The sequence below is a fragment of the Natrix helvetica genome (assembly GCF_964273705.1).
Source record: "Natrix helvetica genome assembly, chromosome: 4".
Lineage (NCBI taxonomy): Eukaryota > Metazoa > Chordata > Lepidosauria > Squamata > Natricidae > Natrix > Natrix helvetica.
The window spans coordinates 133,908,433-133,927,834 of NC_138550.1; the positions used below are offsets into that span (position 1 = coordinate 133,908,433).

The following is a 19,402-nucleotide window of genomic DNA, read 5'->3' on the forward strand; positions in this document are numbered from 1 at the left end:
TTCTTTCTATATTAGAAGCAATGTGTTATCACAGAAAAAACCCCCACCAAGTATTATTTTTTTACCTGGATTATTATTCCCAAGGTTTCCTTGATTTCCCATCATTCCTTGACTACCCAACATGCTGGGCTGAGGTATCACTGAATATGGACTATTGTTTCTTATGGGCGGAAATGTTGCAGCACCTTGTGCATTTTGCAAAGCGATGTCAAGCTGCAAGTTCTGGTTCGGCAACATCCTTCCCAACTGCGCTTGTCTTGCATTGGTAAAAGCTGAAAAATAGAGGGGGGAGAAAAGATGAAAAGAGAAAACGGAGCTTTGAAAGTTACATTATAAATATACATCAGTGGTGGATTCCCGGCTGTACAGGCGTACCGGTGGTAGGTGGGAGCAGCAGCCACCGCACCAGAACAGTGACTCGTTTGGCCCGCCCGCGTTCCTTACCGCTTTTTGATGCAAACGGGCCAATTGCTCACGGTCGCACAGCCCTGAGACATCCGCCGAGCAACTGAGTGTCGCTGGGCGGTGGCATGCACATGACCCGGCCCTGTCACAGCGTACTGGTTGCGACGGAATCCAGAACCCACCACTGATATATACCATTAAGTTCTTTTCAAATTAATTTAAAAGCTAGGTTTCAAAAACGAATGCAGATATTTACAGACATTTGACAAAAGTTATTTTTAGACTTTCATGTGAATCCATAGAGAATTTAAAACTAAATGAAAAAATCCACCATCTACTCTACCAATGTCCATCGTTCAGCTGGAGATTCCTGCACTGATTTCTGATGTGTTAATGTTTTACAAAATTGTTTTCATGCTCAGCCTCTGTCTTGCTACAATATTAATCTTGTCATTTAATAAAATACTGCATTTAAAATGAATGAAACTTAATATAAATTACAATTTCTCCAAGACCTGACTTGTATGGATTAAATGCATTTCCTCATAGCACTAACTCTGGATTTCATGCAACAGAGAAAAGTAAAAAATATGTTTGATGCTCCCTTCCTTGCCCACTTAAGTAATAATCTGTTAAGTTTCACTTTAGAGCTAGGATGGGAATTCTAAATTCTTAAACTGCGACACAATCATGTTTTATGAATTAGTACATTAAAGAAACACTTTTATTTTTGTGCCTTGGTGAGAATTGAACTGATAGAATGTAGGTGTTCGATGATTTCATTGTACAGTGCAAGTCATAACCATGTGTTAATATCACAGATTATTGATGGAAATAAAATACAACTTTCAATATCAAACAATATTCTATTACGGTAATTGGAAGATTTCACCATGCTCTGATTTATTAAGGTGAACAGCAGGTGGTGCTGTTTGTTCACTGAAGACTTATAAAGCCTAGCAACAATCTGAAACTGGCATGGTGGCTTTTGAAAAGATTCATTTCTTTTGTAACAATACTATTATCTGTTTCTAAAACCTGATAAATAGTTCAGACTCACTGCTCTGAGAGATCCTCCCTGTGGGTTTCTGGGATCCAACAGGTGTGCCAGGACTGTTGTCACCTGTAATCTGCATGAGGTCATTGATGATGGCTTGTTTGTCAACTGATCCTGCTGAAGCAACTGGTCGGGTATCTGGGAAAAGTTGTGACAACTGGCTATTCTGTAGATCATCTAGAATTTCTTCCAGGTTATCAAGCTCGCTGCCAGGCTTTCATGGAATTTGAAAAGAAAACACACATTTTTCATAGGTCTTTTAATCTGGCTAGACCAAAATACTAGGAAACAGAATCAATACCTCAGCATTAAAAACATTTCTGAAATTTGTTCCTGAAAGAGATTTACTTGTGTCTCACTTAAACTAGACACCAGGACACACATAACCCTTTAGTGTTCCTTATCATGGTGCCTTCTAGAAGTACAAAATAGGCCAAAATATAGCTCTCTTAAAAACTAACTAGTAAAATTCTTTGTCGGTAGTTTAGCCATGAATTGGCAGAGAGATGTCTCCAAGGGGGGAGAGGATGCAGATTTCCACGGATGTAACAAAGAATCTTTGTTCAACAGAAATCAACACTCTGTCATTACTGTAATTCTGCTTGGTTATAACAGGACTAAAAATGTTCTATGTAATAGTTACTTCCACATGGTTAAAAACATTTTACGTTCCTTCTGAACTTTCAATCACTGACAGAAAAATGTGAAATGAAAGAAATCATTTAAAGAAATGAAGACAAAAGAAAATATAATAAGATAACTTTTGTGGCTGGAAACTTGAAAGTTGAACCAATGTACTACTGCTCAACATGTAATAAATTTAAGAGTGAAAAAAAAACCTAGGCTGAGAGAAGTTTAGAGAAATATCTCCAAAAAAATTTTTTAAAAAAGAAAAGGAGGAAGTCACAGAGTATTAGTAAACCCAATAGGCAATAATCCCCTTAAACCCAACAAAAGAGGTATAATAGGTGTAATAAAACTCAGTATTCCAGAACTTTGCATACTACCTCAGAATAGAGTTGGAGCCTCCTTTCAAATGGAGGATAATACTATAGTAAGCATTGTGCTTCTTTTGCAAACACACCATCACTTGTGGCATGTTAGTTCCCTTGCACATGTTACTAGCATGCCCTGAATTTATAAGTAATAATTTTAAAGGATTGGGCTTTAACAGTCCCATCCTCCAAATATGAGCTCTACTAGCTTTAGAAATGGCACAGCACAAGCAAGCTAGACAACAAATGTCTGTGCTTTACAATACTTCAAAAATAGCCAAATCAAATGCTGTGAGAAACCTTTCTTTTGTTTCCTCCCGTGTCAGAATGGCTTACAAAGTATGTTTGTACACCTAAAATAGGATTGGGGGGCCATGAAGCTCCCTTGGTAACTGGGCTTCTTTAGACTTTTCAGGTTAATCTGTAGACAGAAAACCAAATATATAAATTGGAGGCGGGGATAGGGTGAGGTGAATCATGTCCTTAGAGAACAGGTATAGAACAGGCTGGAAATATAAACAAACAAAGCCAGAAAATTATCAACCCCACGTAGTAAAAGAGATCGGTATAAAAAGTAAAGTGACAACAATGGACTACATAAGAAATACCACATACTGGAAAAATAATTCATTTGAAAAATAAAGATAATTAAAGGTTACTAATATACAGTACATTGTTGAAAATATTTTCTATGAACATTTCCTTTGCATTACCTATTATGTTTTTACGACGTTCAATAACATTAATTAAAAATGTAAAAGATGATTATGTTAAGAATGAGTAATTCCTCCAAACAAAAAAAAATAAAAGCAACAAATATAGTAAAGGAATTGCTTCTTGTGCTCTCATGCTATACCCAGACCTTGACTAGAAAGGAGTGACAAATCAGCAGGCCAATAATCCAAAGTTTACTCAAATGCTAGTTTGAAAACTCTTGGGCAGAAAGGCTGGAAAAACATGCCAGAAAATTTTAGGAGCTGCTTTATTTAGAGAAGATAAATGTCTGGACTAGTGGCCAGTGTCAGCATAACCAGAATAAATTATGCTTTTGTGTATTTTTTTCTGGTGTTCTTTACCTAGTGGATCTGCAGAACAAATTGATAAATGTAAAAAAAAAAATCCATCAAACAAAACAAGCCACTTCTGGAAGATTAAAATTCCTGTTTCTAAGTACAGAAATTTAAAGGTTTTTTTGCAATGTCTTCAACACTTAAGCAGCAGACATTTCCACTGCTGAAGCACCACCGGTCTGTTGTCAGTGAGTGTTCTATTATGACTCAGACTTTTTCAAAAGAGCTTTTGCCATTCAAACACATATTAAGCTGGGACGTTCCTAAGTAATATGCATCATTTTGCTCTTGTACCCACATATCACACTGATCGTATTTGACCCAACTGCAAAGTCTAGAGAAATTCTCTAGAATTTTTTATTGATTGCTGGAAATATTCCCATCTTAATTTTGGGTGGAGGTAGGAAATGCAGTATTGGGTTGCTGTCAAACACTGAAACATCTCATAGTGTTTAGACAAACCTAACCAGTTTTTCTATATACCGTTCACAATGAATAGTGATAGCTAGTAAATGGAATGGAGACAGGGAAATATATGATAATGCTGCTTTTACTAGATGAGTGTTATGTGGTAACTTTGATAGAGGACAGCTTTTCAAAATATCACAGCTGCTAAATATTACCAGCCCAACCTGAATAATGAGGCAAGCATCTTTTATGGAAGAGTCTTTCCTGTTTTGTCAAGAATAGTTCTCAAGCAGTTCCAGCCTTAATGTTTCCCAACAAATTATGTAAGCAGCTGAAGAAACGGGAGAAATGGTCACCACCATTTTCTCCCTTAATTTTTTTTATGAGCTTTATCAGTTATGTAACTTCGATAAAATTATGTGAAATAAGGGGATCAACTTTAGGGTTGATCATTTCATTAAAATCCCATGCAGGTTCCCAGGCTTGAACATGGCAAGTTCCAGACCTGAACCTTGGTTAAAAATTGCTCTGAGTACTACGAATACTGAAATTCATAGTCCTTGGATGGGTACACTTGATCCATCTGATTCATCACAGTTTTTCATGTAGTTGCTGCACTGTTTCCAAATTCACCTTTTTAGTTTACAATCACTTCTATATATCAAAGATTATGTAGGTAAAACCTGTCACTTGTATTTGCCATGTAATGCATAAGAAAATAAACTACATCAGAAACTTTCAAACTTAACTGTCAAAAATTAAACTGCAGAGGGAAAAATTATGCAAAACCATTTTTTTTCTATTCTGCAAAGAATAACGTATACACTGTGCCAGATTCTTTTTCTTTCTTTTTCTTTTGTGTCTTCGTGTAAGTATTGGAGGGGGTGAAAGGAAGAGCTGGGTTAATAGTTCCTCTCTATTTTTCTATGATTTTTTGTACTAGTAGAATATTATGACAGAGTTTTTTTCACCCAAGAATGTTTAAAAGAATGTACAATGATGCAGTCAATAAAATCTGTACCAACAATGTGGAAATAAAATGACAAAGCTCAAGGACAGCATAAGTTATACCACTACTGTAGAAACATGGGATTCATTTTGCAGAGATTTAAGAGGCAAAGTAAAAGAAGTTCTGTAACCCAAGCAAATTACTTTTGAGCTATAGAGGAGAAAATGTACCCAGAAATTAAGAACATTGTTTCTTATGCAAAACTTACTGCAAACACAAAGAACCCAAAACTTTCAAATATATTTGGATCATGTTTCCTGTAAAAATGAGGCTTCTGTATAAATCTTGATTTGTACACTTTGTAATTAGTCTTTGCGTAGAAGCATCTACAAGCTTAGGTATTTTATGTTCAAAACATTTTGTTTGCTTTTAGTTTTGCATCCCCACCCGCATCCCTGAACAGTACTTTGCTTCCTGCTCAATTTACATTTTATGATTCTAAATCAGGTGTTAAGACTGAATGTTACATATTTCGTGTAGCCTCTATCAATGGGTGTCATTCTCATCCCATATTTACATTTTCATCTCCAAAGCCGAAATTAAGTGGCACTTTCCAGATCAGATTTTTCAGCCAGTGAAGTCTTGGCAACAGAAACAATAGTAGTGATTCTAATCACAAAGAACGTTGTGTCGGAAGAGATACAGAACAAGAATTGTTTCTGTACCCATCTCTGATACAAATAAGATAAACAAATGAATAAATGAAATATAACCCCCACAAGTTCTTACCTGTTCATTCGGCTCAAAGCGCATCTCTTCTTTTTCAGTCTTAATAGATACTGGCTTTACTGTGCTACTGGAAGGGTCTGTCTTACTGTCCGACCGTTCCAGTTTGGGGGTAATGTCTGGTAAACCAATTTCTTTTGTATCATCTTTATCTAGCAAGTAACGAAGTAGTGCATTTTCTTTCTTCTTGGGACTCACGGGTTCCTGTTTACCAGTTATCTCTGAACCTGGAGCTGTGCTACTGGTCTCCTGGTTCAGTTCTTTGCCTGTGGCCTCTGCTGTGAGCTTGGCCAAATCTACAGGAGAACTGCTGTCCTGCAAGAGCCTGTGCAAAATTTTATGCTTCTCCTTGAGCGAGGTTCCATGTGCTGAGCCAGAACCAGATAAGCTTCCCATGGAGTCCTTGTTAGCATCTCCCATAGTATTAGCCAAAGATGAAGGCTCCATCTGATCAGATTTGGTGGTCAGCAGCTGTAAGAGCTTTGTCTGGCTTTTGCCATCATGCAGTCTGCTCTGTCCATCAGGTCTTTCACTGCCAACTTGGGGCATGTTGTCATTATTTTCTTTCTGTTCTCCTGAATGGCAGACATTTTCTGCTTGTCCAGTTGTTTCTTCCGATTGTTCCCCATGCAATCCAAAGCTATCTTTAGAATCCAGATTTCCCATTTTAGTTAGCTGGGGAGGATTCATACTTACAGGGGAATTCTGTAAATTACCCATTTTAATATCAGGTGAAGCCAACGAAGACCCCAGAGAGACTCCATGCCCCTCACTGAGAGCCTGAAGTGCATTGAGGGAACTGTTGGTATAACTATGGCTATTTCCTGTGCTGCTGCAAACTCCAACAGGTGAATGCAAGTTTCCTGCAGGAGAAAACTGGTTGGGTGGGATCCGAGGACTTCCTGCCACTCCAGGACTCACACGATGCCTTGGGGAAAGCATAGAGTTTGGCTGGCCAGGTGTCATGCCAGGGCTGTTTTGAGAAGGACTATTCATTTTTAGTGCATAGTTACTACCCTGAGGAGTGGATGTTTGTATACTTGACACATGGTTCATCCCACCTGAACTACTAAACCTGCTTGTTGGCATACCCATTTGTTCCTTTGGGCCATTTATGGCAAAATTCATATTGCTATTGATGGTCATATCCTGACCTGGATTCCCACTGCACATGGCTTGATGGGCAGGACTGTTAGAGCTAATTGTGTTCAATGGCTTTCCCAGTACTTGTCCAGTTAAATCCTGGTTCATCCCACAGACATTCTGTTCCCTACAATGTGAAAAAAGAAGAAAATACCTATAATATTGTATGTTAAATTAAAACAGCTTAATAAAAAGATGCCATAAAATATTATGCTCATAATCAATCCCATATGCAAAAATAAGTGCAACATTTGTTTAATCTTACTATATCTTAAAACCTGTATGTTTATTTGCAAAAATAAACAGAGCAGAAACTATTTCTTACAACAAATACCTTAACCTTTTTCAGTAAAAAAAAAAAGATAGATATGCTGATTGGTGATAAAAACATCTGTTGATTCTAATATATGTATTGTCCTATTATGTAAAAAAGCTATCTAAGTCTTTGATTTGTCTAGAAGATAGTAGGTTAGGGGAAACAAACTTGTGTGATAGGGCTGAAGCAGCAAAGTACAACAATTAGGTCAGATACTGTGATCATGAGATCTATAGGAGGGTAATTGCAATAAGAAACAATTAGTCATTAGCTAGCTATACTGGTATCAGATTATACAATTCTCATTTTACGTATGCAGATGAAGATCACTTAATTGGGAGGCTACCAGTATCCCCAGTGTATTCAGGGCTCAAAGACGTGATGTCACAAACAAAATTGGACATTTGAAGTTATTTTAAAAAAAGCCTAAATACCTTTGTCTTCTAACATGGGGGCTGATATAGAGGAGTTCAGTTAGTGTAGAGAAGTAGGAAAGAAGTGCCATTCTGGGATTATGCCATTTAGGTAGTGGTTCATATTTTGTTGCCCTAAGTCAGGGGTGTCCAAACTTGGGAACTTTAAGACTTGTGGACTTCAAGCATGGCTGGCTGGGGAATTCTGGGAGTTGAAGTCCACAAGTCTTAAAGTTCCCAAGTTTGGACACCCCTGCCCTAAGTAAATCTGGATCAGTACATGGTTTGCACTATTTAAAATATCTTTTAATTCAATCTTGATTAGCACATTTCAGAACAAAAGAAGAATTATTGAGAATCACAGATTCTTTGTGCCCAGAATATTAGATTCTGCACCTCCCTGATAAGCAATTTATTTTTACTTCATTGCTTTATATACATTGCTATGTCAGCTTCTTTTATAATGTTGCTATGTCAGGTTCTTTTATAATAAATAAGTTACTCATTTATATATTAAGTGAAATATTTAAAAACACTATACAGCAATATAAAAAAATATATAACATTTCATGCATACAGAACTATACTGTATTTTAGGTCAGGATTGTAATTTCAGTTCAATATATATTTCTATGTTATTTTTATGACATATATTTAATGATTGTTGAACAACAATAAGGCCTCTGAAAAAAGATTTAAAGAGGCTGGGTTTAAAATTGCAATTTAAGTTATTCCCTTTAATGGCTACAGCGCTGATTAAGCAAGCATCCTGCCTCTTCACATTATCTTCCAGTTAGCTATGTGGTGTTTCCTCAGGCATATATCCGTCCTCATCAGAGGAAATCCTTTCCTTAACCAGCAAATAATCCAATATTCACCTGTGACTATGACAAAGATAGTGACAAAATATAGAAAGTAGCACGTATATATACTCAATTCATATAAAATGTATTTCCACTTTAATAGCTAACTTTATATTGCATACAAAAATAGAAAGATTGTGGGTACACAGAGTGTAATTAACATTAGGAGCCTTTTCATTTAGCTTTGGATCTTTTCCTCAATAAATAAATGAACAAATGTAACATTTTTGACTCAGTTGTTTAATTGGTATCTTTTTACCTAGTTTTAGGACTTATATGGCAAACAGATCATGTTTAGATCATATTTATGTAGAAATGTTGAAAATTCACAAGGATTCACAAAGCACACTGTATTTTCCATAAACATTACATATTTCTTTGACTGGTAAGTAAAATGCACAAATTGACAGCTCTATGTAAAAAAAAAGTGACAAGAATTTGCTAACATTTAAATGTATGTAAATATATTTTTCTCAAATCTGTAGCTGCTCTAGTAATTAATAAGACTTACAGAGAAAAGCAAGTATTTAAAATCATGTTGTAGAGACTTTTCACCCCCTCCCACCCAAAAATATTAAAATAGAATACCTCTTAATAAGGAACTCTGAAAACAAAAAACTTAGAATGAGATCCACCTAATTTTAGGAATATTTGTATTTCTAGGTGAATATGTTTGTGTTTGTGTGTGTGTGTGTGTGTGTGTGTGTGTACACAAGCTGATGCATGCATTTTCAGAAGAAAATAGTAGACAGGAATCTTTTTTGCATGACTGAACTGTTCCAACCACATTTTATCCTTCAAAAAAAAATTACACAAGTAGCAGCATGATATTCCATATACATACAATAGATGATAGAGGGAGGGAATGATAGTTAGCCTGCAAAGAAACATGTACTGTGTGATTGCTCTCCCTTAATATTTTACAAAATACAATAGCTTGTTCAATGCAACTTTCAGTGTAAGCAGAGGTTACACAAAGCTTTCAAGGTTACCACCAAGTAGGGAACCCAACCTATCTGCTGGGAAATACTGTTGAGGAATTTACATTCTAAGGCTTATTTTAGGGAATCACAGGACAATGGTTTGGGTTTGAGACACAGAAGCTCTTTTTAAGAAGCTGCAATATTGAGAAACCTCTTCTCAATATTGCAGCTTCTTAAAAAAGGATGTATCTCATCCTCTACCATTTCAATCTTGTAGTTCTAGAGCATGAGCAGATGCTCTTGGGGGTATCATATCTTATAAAAGATGCAAGTGGACATTTTGTGAGAATTTGGGAAAGTTTGTTTTAAATCCTACTGGGCTTTCTGATTAAAGACTAAAGGATAACTTCTTTCCTACTCTTTTTTTAAAATTTCTTTTTAAAATGTCACTTTGCAGATTTCCATCATTCCAAGTATTCATATAAGAGGGCTCTACAATCTATGGAACCATAACCAATACCAGGATGAACATTTGCAATCCTCCAGATGGAGCAGAGTTGCAATTGCTAGTATGCCTCACCACTAACCATGCTACCAGGAAGAAAATATAATTTAACAACTAGAGATTCCACATTTATCTTCTAAACGGGGAGAATTTTTTATGGGGGTGGGTGGGTATTTTTTGTCTTTCAGAGACAAAATTGTGAGGAAATATTTCTTTCAAAAATGCACTTTTTTTGCAAAGATGCATGACAAAATATTTGAAGATCTTCCATGTTTTTTTTGTGTTGGAAGATATATGAATAGTCAGTTCCTTTTCTTAACAATTTAAGGAAACTTTCCAATTATTTTTTTCCCTCTTCCAAAGTTTGTGAAGTAAATTGACACAATTTATATTGATGGAAAAATATTTAGGAACTATATTTCAAAACATTTTGGTAGTAATGTAGACATTCCTTGTAGATAAAACTTTGCATTGCAAGATTCCCATCTGAAATATTTACTTTGCTCTCTCTGTGGCATGACAACTTGATGAAAATCAAGCATGAGTTGAAGTGGAAAAATAAAACACAAGAAATATAGAGATTAATTTTAAAATATTTTCTTAAAAAATATTAGTATATGTTCAAATTGTCTAAAATTACATGTTTTACTTATCATTTCAAGAACTACCACCAAAAAGAGATCCCAATCTTTCAGTGTGATAAATCCCTTCTCTTACTTTGTTAATAAGTAAGGGTATGATACTTTGGTTCCTATGTATTTTTATATTGTGAATGTCATCTTTTTATTGTAAGCTGTCTTGTATTACATATTATGAGATTATGAATACATATATTGAATGAACAAATAAATAACAGTTTGAAATTGTCAAACAGACCACAATTCTTCAGATGAGTATAATCAAAACAACTAGACATGCCAGTGAATCTTTTTATTAAATAATGTTAAATCATGTTTTAATTGAAAAGCAGAAAAAATGGAGAAAGGTTGTTATTTTAATTTACCATTTGTGTGCATGAAAGGCATTTTCCCACACAAAGATCCTTCCTTTAGAAAATCTAGAGGTATTTCAATTATTTAGAAATCAATAACAAATATTTGCATATCTGAAGCACTGTCACATCAGTTATTTTTGCTATTTGCTTGCAAAGTATCTTGCAAAATGACTTCATTAGTATATCAATAAAAATGTGCAAAAGACTTTGCTAGATGCCCATTCCCACTGCAGGTCCCTGCCCTCTGATCTTCAAGTAATAGGATTAAATCCAAATTGAAAACAGAACTATAGGAACAATGCTATTAAAAGAGTAAACTAGTCATACAAAAAAGTAAACTGTTGATTTAGTCTGAATACATATAATTACAACAGATAAAGATCTCGTAGTGAAAAGTTGCCTTTAAGACACCATTCAGCGTTTTGAATTACAGACACAAATTCATTTACTTATACATTGTGTTCAAGTAACAGGATAATCTTTCAAAATAATGTTTAGATCTGTGACATTAGAATTCGTTAAGAAAACAAAAGCAGCAAAAACAACTTAGCTTATTATTGGAATCTATAATTATAGCTAAAAGATATATAAGCTTATAATATATTACAATTGTAATTAATGAATTTTTTAAGATTAAAAAAAAGTTTATAGAATTACCTGTGAAGCATATGTAAAGATATTACAAGCTGAGGTTCGCTAGTAGTCTGGGAACGGATGAGCTTGCTCTTCGTTTGGGCAGAAACTATAGTGCCATCAGACAAAGAAAATCGATACACAGGACTGAATGCTAATCCCTGCCTCAGCACTGTAAGCAAGCAAAAACAAAAACAAAGCATAAAGACACACAGCCCACTATAGGAATAATCGCATTAAAATGGTCTTTGTCCACTAATATTATTTCTTACTTTAGAACGCAAGAAAAAAATCTGCAATTTCTTTTACAAACACAGCAAGGCAATATTAAAGTTCTTTCGAGTTAAGACCAAAGAGCAAGTGGAGTAAAGTATTAACTGAAAGAGAAATGTTGCCAACATTGATAAAGCAATGTACCTATACATGAATGGATGGGCTTATATCACATACAAGAATAAGGTCACAAACTTTTTTCTTAAAAACAGAATGTTGTTTTTATACTTGTAAAGTGAATTAAGCAAATTTGAGATTTGCCACACAGTTTTCATATGTTCCTTTCTCAAAATGGCTGGAAAGTGGTATCTGTCAAAAAGGTTATTAGCAATTGAGGTATTAAACAACGTGGGCTGTATAGTCTCTATAATGGCTACTGTTGCTCATTTCTGCTATAGATTGGCCTTGCTCTTCTGGAAAATGTTACTACTGAGTTTCCTCTAAAAAAGCTTGTTTCTTTTTCTCATTCTGCTATCTCTCTCTTCTTGCTTCCCTCCCTTTCTCCTTCCTCCCACCGTAACCTACCGCCACCATCTCACAATGGGACTCGTTCACAATGGGACTCTGAGACACATACAACATATAACCCCAAACTAAAAAAAAATTAAAAATACTAAAACAATAAGGTTATTAAAAATAAAAAGCATTATCTTCAGGATAGAACAATTAATATTACTAACAGTACAGCTATTTTTCAGATTCTCTTCTACAACTGTCCGTTCCTAGGCCAAACAGCAAAGCCATGTTTTCAGGCCACTCCGGAGGGCCAAGCCTGATTATTTTTATGTCTCTATTTATAATTCTATTAAAACTATAGTTCCAGAAGAGCTACATTTTCCTAAAAATATACAAGGTTATATAGTAAACTAGCACAAACATCATAATACAGAGGAATACTTCAATAATCAAATTTAATACCTCATGATTTTTCATATTGTTTCTTTCTCTAGTAGAAATAAGTATTAAATCTGATTATTGTACCTTTATTTTGATACTTTATTGGAAAATGCAGTAAGTTGGCTTCTAGTATTTGTTACAAATACAGACCTATTTCCCTGGCTCAGCTGATAAGGAGTAGAGCCTGTGGCTTAGTCGCTAATGCATCTGCCTAATATGTAATACAGCCCAGGTTCGAATCCCAGTAAGGGTAAAGCTAGCTGATTAAAGCTAAATAGCTTGAAATAGATCTATACTATTCTCCCTTTATTTATTTATCAGCACAAATACAACACAAATATAAAAAGGCAACATTAAAAATATGGTTTTCTGCCTGGATGGTCTCCTGCAGTGAGCCGATAGAAAGGGGGAGTAGTGAGTTCCCTCCCATATTTGGGCATACAGAGGGTTGTAACACAAATACATACCTATTTCCCTGGCTCAGCTGATAAGGAGGAGAGCCTGTGGCTTAGTGGCTAATGCATTTGCCTAATATGTAATACAGCCTAGGTTCGAATCCCAGTAAGAGTATGGCTAGCGTGCAAAAAAGCACAGTTTGTTATGTTGGCCTGTTATCAGTTTGTAGTTTTGCAGTTTTCCTATATTAATCATATCATATATCCTTCCACAATTTTCTACCTTCCAGAAGCACATTATCCTGGAAGACAAGAGTTATAATCCAAAATTTTTGAAGGACCAAGTTGGAAAAAGCTGATACATCAAATGACGTTAAAAAGCTGACAATTCTAGGCTTTTCTTTCTTGTCCAGACTTGCCACACTGGTATTGCAGGATTTCGTTTCGTTTTTTAATCTGTTTTTGCCTTTATCCTCTTACAACATTCATCACGAAAAGTTTGGCAGAAGGAAATCAGAAAACGTAACTTTAACTATGTGTGATACCCAGGGGTAGGTTTCAAACGGCGTTACTGCAGATTCGCTCGTGTGCGAGCTTTGCGTGCATGTGCAGTTCAAGGGAAATTGTTCTGTGCATGTTCAGAACTAAAAAAAAAAGATGGTCGTGGCGACGACAACAAGGGAACCAGTTCAGGGGTGTGGCCAGCCTGGGTCGCTGCCGGTTCATTGTATGTTTTAGCCTCCAGTCCCATAATCATCTTGGTTGCTGTTCTCTGCACTCTTTCTAGTCTCAAAACATCTTTTTAAAAATGTGGTGACCAAAACTGTATGCAGTATTCTCGGTGTGGTCTTACCAAAGCTTTATAGAGTGGTATTAGTACTTCACTTGATCTTGATTGTATCTCTCTGTTGATACAGATTAAGATTGCATTGGCTTTTTTTGCTGCTGCTGCACACTGCTGGCTCATATTTAGCTGGTTGTTCATTAAAACTCCAAGATCATTCTCACAGTTACTGCTATTAAGCCTGGTTTCACCCAGTCTATATGTATACTTTTGGTTTTTCTTGCCTAAATGTAGGACTTTACTTTTCTCTACATTGAATTTCATTTTGTTAGATAGGGCCCAGTGTTCAAGTCTGTCAAGATCCATATTGTCCCAAAGCTAGTTCCCTGCTCTTCTGGAATTGGCATATATAATGCATTAAACAGGTGCAAGATCACAAGGAAAACCCTTATGGATGCACCAAGCCTCATCTTCTTGTTGTTAGTCTATAATTTTCTCACAATGACTATCCAGAATATTTGCAGGAGTGGCAGACATAACTTTTCTCTACTGTCTAGATTAGGCAAAGGCTTAATAAAGAAATACCTCTTCCTTTGACCAACAGAAACAGTATATGACATGTATGTGAAGTTGGTCTTCTGGGAGTATGCTCTATACTTCAGCAGAGATGGAAGGAGGGGAAAAAGGCTTTCTGACAAATAAAAGCAGTAATAACAACAGCAGTAAAACTCAAACCTCTACATTATATGTCATGGCTGTTAGCTTTTATCTTGTCTTTCTCTTAGCATGTGACATATAACTCCCAGTATTCCTTTCAATGTTTAACTTTACCTACTGATCAACAAAGGGCAGTCTTATATCAGGAAAATAATGTTTAGTAACTCCATAGCCAGAGTATATAGCATATAAATTGGGTTTTCAGACAGAACGGTCAATATAAAAACATTAAAAGAAAAAGATCCTTAAAATCTTGCAAATACAAGTTACAGTTCTTACCGCATTCTGCCAGAGCTATTTCACAGGATCAAAGCCTTGTTCTTTAACTTTAAAATGCCACAATGTTTTTTTTTTAAATATAGTAACCAGAATTCAGGTTTTTTTGTACCAGTTTGCTTCTAAAGTTTGTCCTTACCAGTTAAAACTAATCTGTTCTGTTAAAATTCATTGGTAGAATCTTAAGGAGGAGCGTTATGGCTCTACTGGTGGGCAAAATCATGAGGATAAAGCTCCCCAGAGAACCAAGACCAGAATAAAGCATTTGAGCAGGACTCAAACGTTAAAAGTATGCACTATGCTATGAAATCCATTATTGTTTCCATCAGGAAATATGAAAGTAGTTTAGCTAAACAAAATTTACTGAATTTATTTGGAATTACAGGTTATTGCCTTCTCGGTTTCCCTAAATCAGTGTTTCTCAAACTTGGCGACTTTAAGTCCTGTGGACTTCAACTTCCAGAATTCCCCAGCCAGCTATGCTGGCTGGGGGATTCTGGGAGTTGAAGTCCACAGGACTTAAAGTCGCCAAGTTTGAGAAACACTGCCCTAAATTAAGTCATTTTATTCTAGGGATATGAATATATTGCTTTTAAAAGAAATTTCTCATTCAACTCGCAACTGTGGCTGTATGTGCAGGAAATCTTTATGTCTCAGGATTCATAAAGTTTTATTTATTTATTTATTTATTAATCCAATTTATAGGCCGCTCCCTCTCCACCAAGGGACCTTTGTTAGGTTCTTTATAGATTTTTTGAGGGGAAAAATCCTTCCTCTCTAATTTCCTAGGCTGGACTAACGGGAGGTTTTCTTCACTACACTGTCTGAAGTATATGAAACACAACGTGTGTGTGTGTGTGTGTGTGTGTGTGTGTGTATACTTGAAAGATCTTGAGAGAAAGAACTGTGTCACTAATTTTAAAAGTTTTCCCTGTCCCAAACTGTAAACATTAAACCAGTTTTGATCCAAACTTCTAACAGAAAATGGTATCATTGAAACTATTATAAATGGTATGGGGTTCTAATATGAAAAAAGCATGTTCCGTGGTTTGTTATTTAAATAATCTTTTTAGTTTTTAACACTTGTTATTTTCTTCTCTTACAACTTTGGTATTCTGTTTAAAATATTCTAATGTTTTTTTTGTCAACAACAGTGGTGCTGCTCAAAATTATTTACATAAATAGTACCAGCCATCAATCAGTCATCAACAGACACAGAGATAAATTTAGATATCATTCAAAAGAGACAATAAAAAGCTAAGAAGAAAAGAAAAAGACAGACCACATCCTCTCCAGCAGCCTATACCCAGATAAGCAGGATTAACGCCAGAAAAACAATCAAACAGGAAAACAATACCCTATTCAATGAACTACCGAGGAGAAAATCACACCCCCAGGCAAGCTACTATATACCACACCCCCTGTCAATATTAGTAGGGCAAGCTATCCCACAACTCACTAGCACTGATAATGTCAACTGTTCTGGTAATGAAATGTCTGCAAACAAAGCCAAGCTCAGGCAGCAAGAACTTATATACAATGCATCTATTCTACCGTATACAGTCTTCAATCTGTTTGCTGATTTATTTTTAAGTTTCTCACTTTTTCTTTATTTTACTGGTTTTTAACAATGTTGGCAATCTTTATTAAATTTTATTTAATAAATGACAATTTCACATAACAATTTTTCCATAAGAGTTATTTTTAATTGCCACGACAGGTACTGCATAACCTTAATTCAATATATCAAGTAAAAAAAAGAATATCCTTACCCTCTTGGTGATGCCTCTTAGCAAAAGATATATCTCCCTCATGTTGTGCATAGAATCTCTGAATGCACCTTCTCACCACATCTTCCCAACCAGGTTTCATAGCTGCTCTCATGGTACTAGTGTCCAGTGACGTTATTTTGCCTGTTTATACATATGCACAGACATATATGAAGACACCGATGCGAGAGATTGTTCAGGACTTGTGAATTTTTTAAAGTAAATATTTTAATGTGTTCTTTGTACCTTGTAAATCCTGACGAGTACTAAAAGTCTCTGAGGAGGGCAGAAGTGGCCTTTCCTTCATTGGAACTCTTCGTGCCACACAAATCAAGCAAGATTGCAGATCTTTAATGGAACAAACATATTTTTTAATCAAACAAAAGTATCTATTAGTGTAATACAGAATCACTGAACAATTCTGTAATACAGAATTACAACAAGAAAGCAAACAGGAAAATGGCATACAGAAAGGACTATTTCACTACTATAGCGATGTTCCTTAGTCCCCAAGGTATCTCTAAGTTCTTTTGACTAAATTTCACTTATATGAGGATGGCAGTATTCCTCAAATCAACTGTTTTGCAAGTAGTTATTAATAAAACTCTGGTTAGAGCATAAACAATTTTTTTTGAAAGACTGGAAATCTTATCTGTACTATTTGTTGAAGAAAAAAAATGAATTAATGATATACGGATTTGAATATTAAGAAAGATGATTAAATAAGAGGCTGCAAAATATTAAAGCAAAAGAAGAGACACTAAGATTGCAATTATCTGTTGAAAAGAATGTAAGGTCATTTAATCTAGTTTTGTTAAAAAAAATTCTTAGACTTGTTTTTCCTCCTTTTGTCTCTTATTTTATAAAAATTATTAATACATAAATAAAGAAGAAAAAATAAAACTCTGCAATGCTTTTTAAATTTCCTTATGTATCTTGATTATTCATGCTCTGCCATGCAGGTTAAACCAGACTTAATTCCATTAAACCCAGAGCTTAAAATAACACAAATATTCATTTGCGTAAACAATTCTTTCCTTCAATGCTCAGCAATCAGTAACACAATAGCCTTTTTTACAAATTGCAAATCATGAGTTGTTACTCCTTAATGTATACTCCTTATAACCTTAGTTTTTCTCTGGCTCCCTTATAAACTTGATCTGCATTCTAAATAGAAAATGACAGCGCTGCCTTAGAGTAATACTAAATTTAAGAAACTACTAATAAGCAGTTCTCAAAGAACTCCTGAATGCATATATTTAATGCTGAAGCAACTGCTTGTTGACAACTATATGCAAGTCAAATAGGCTTCTATGTCAAGCAAAGAAAGTCTAGAAGAATCTTGCAGACTAAATCCATTCCAGTTTCCACTTTTCAACTAGCTAATAATCAAAATATTCTGGTACAATTTATTTTAGCTTCATCCTTTTAGAAGACCATAATATAAATTAAAGAACTATGTTTAGTTTACCTTTTTCACCTGTATAGCACACCTATCTTGAATGATGTACTTTAATTTATTTTTGTTAGATTTGTAGTCTGCAAGAACTCAAGGTGACAGACATTACATTCCTTTCTACTATTTTCTCCACAATTATAACCCAGTGATAATAATTACCTAGTGAGCTTATACAGCTGGAGACTGACCTGCTTTTCCTATTATTCATGTTCATTCACTAGTATTTCATTCAAAATGCCTTACATGGGAATGCTTATAAATTTGAAAATTGAAATGCTTTCATTTTAAGAAAGATAATGAACTAACTAATACAACAAACTTCATAAAGTAAGATGTAAGTTGTAATTTATAAAAAAGTAAGTCCTATGTAACTTAAACAAATTCTATCTACCTTTTTAGATATGCATATTTTAGACCAAGTTCCATGAAACAATGATATGTGCATTCTACAGCGTCAGCTTGGAGAACACATTAAGAGTATTCAGATTACCATTGCTTATATATAATAAGCAAATAATATGCATACTAATCTGCATGTTCGGAGTATCAGCAAATGTTTAATTTGAACTCTAACATTGTATAAGTCAATAAGATAATTAGAGAGATCATAAAATATAAAATGTTGACTGTGGTCTTGTATTTATGTAAATAAAGATTAATTTAGATCATATAAGTAATGTATGGTTCACATACAACTCTCTCAGTCTTTGTTTTATGGTTTCTGCCTACTTTAAACTCCTCTATGGTAAATGCATTTTGGACTGAATGTGAAACTATACATAGACTCCTGAAAGGCTATTAAATCAGTTGTTAGTTTGTTTAGTAACCAAATTGTGTTTGTTGTTTATTAGTAACTAAATTGTGCCAAGAAAAAAAGACAGATGAGGAAGCTATTTCAATACAGATAAAATGTACCTTCCCCATCTTCCTTGATGGACTTTGGTTGAGAAACCGCAAAGCACTGCATAGTTTCATATTTCTGATGTGCTTCCTGGTTTTCATGACTTTCTTCTTCAGAATCAGTTAAAGGCTTTACTAACATCCGGCAGTTAAAAGTATGGCTATTGCGCCTAGGAGATTCACCAGACCAAGATCCGCCATTCACTAAATAAAACAAAGTTCATATAGAATAAATAGGTGCTTACCAAGATGTTATGAGCAATAATATTTAAAGCCTTAAAATTAATTTGCCACAACATAAGCACTTATTCCTTAGTTCAGTGGTCCATATGGTTTTTATATCAATACTGCATCACAATAAGAAAAAAAATACATAATGGGGAACAAGCTGATGAACATTATTTCCAACAGAAAGTGGAATTCATCTGCAGAGGTAAAACAATATTAGGCATCCACAAAAAAACAGTTTGTT

The 19,402-nt window shown here is 34.9% G+C and overlaps 1 protein-coding gene across 7 annotated transcripts in view; it reads right to left on the minus strand.

Annotated features, from left to right (window-relative positions):
* The window catches only part of NCOA2 (nuclear receptor coactivator 2), a 131,624-nt gene that overhangs the window by 18,487 nt on the left and 93,735 nt on the right, over positions 1-19,402 (minus strand). For all 7 annotated transcript variants that reach the window (XM_081951008.1, XM_081951007.1, XM_081951005.1 and 4 more), the window contains 7 exons: positions 18,946-19,134; positions 16,818-16,919; positions 16,575-16,715; positions 11,485-11,632; positions 5,674-6,940; positions 1,466-1,676; positions 66-272 (listed from right to left, as the gene is read on the minus strand). In XM_081951008.1, the coding sequence (XP_081807134.1) occupies positions 66-272; positions 1,466-1,676; positions 5,674-6,940; positions 11,485-11,632; positions 16,575-16,715; positions 16,818-16,919; positions 18,946-19,134 (2,265 nt within the window). The remainder of the gene's footprint in view (positions 1-65; positions 273-1,465; positions 1,677-5,673; positions 6,941-11,484; positions 11,633-16,574; positions 16,716-16,817; positions 16,920-18,945; positions 19,135-19,402) is intronic.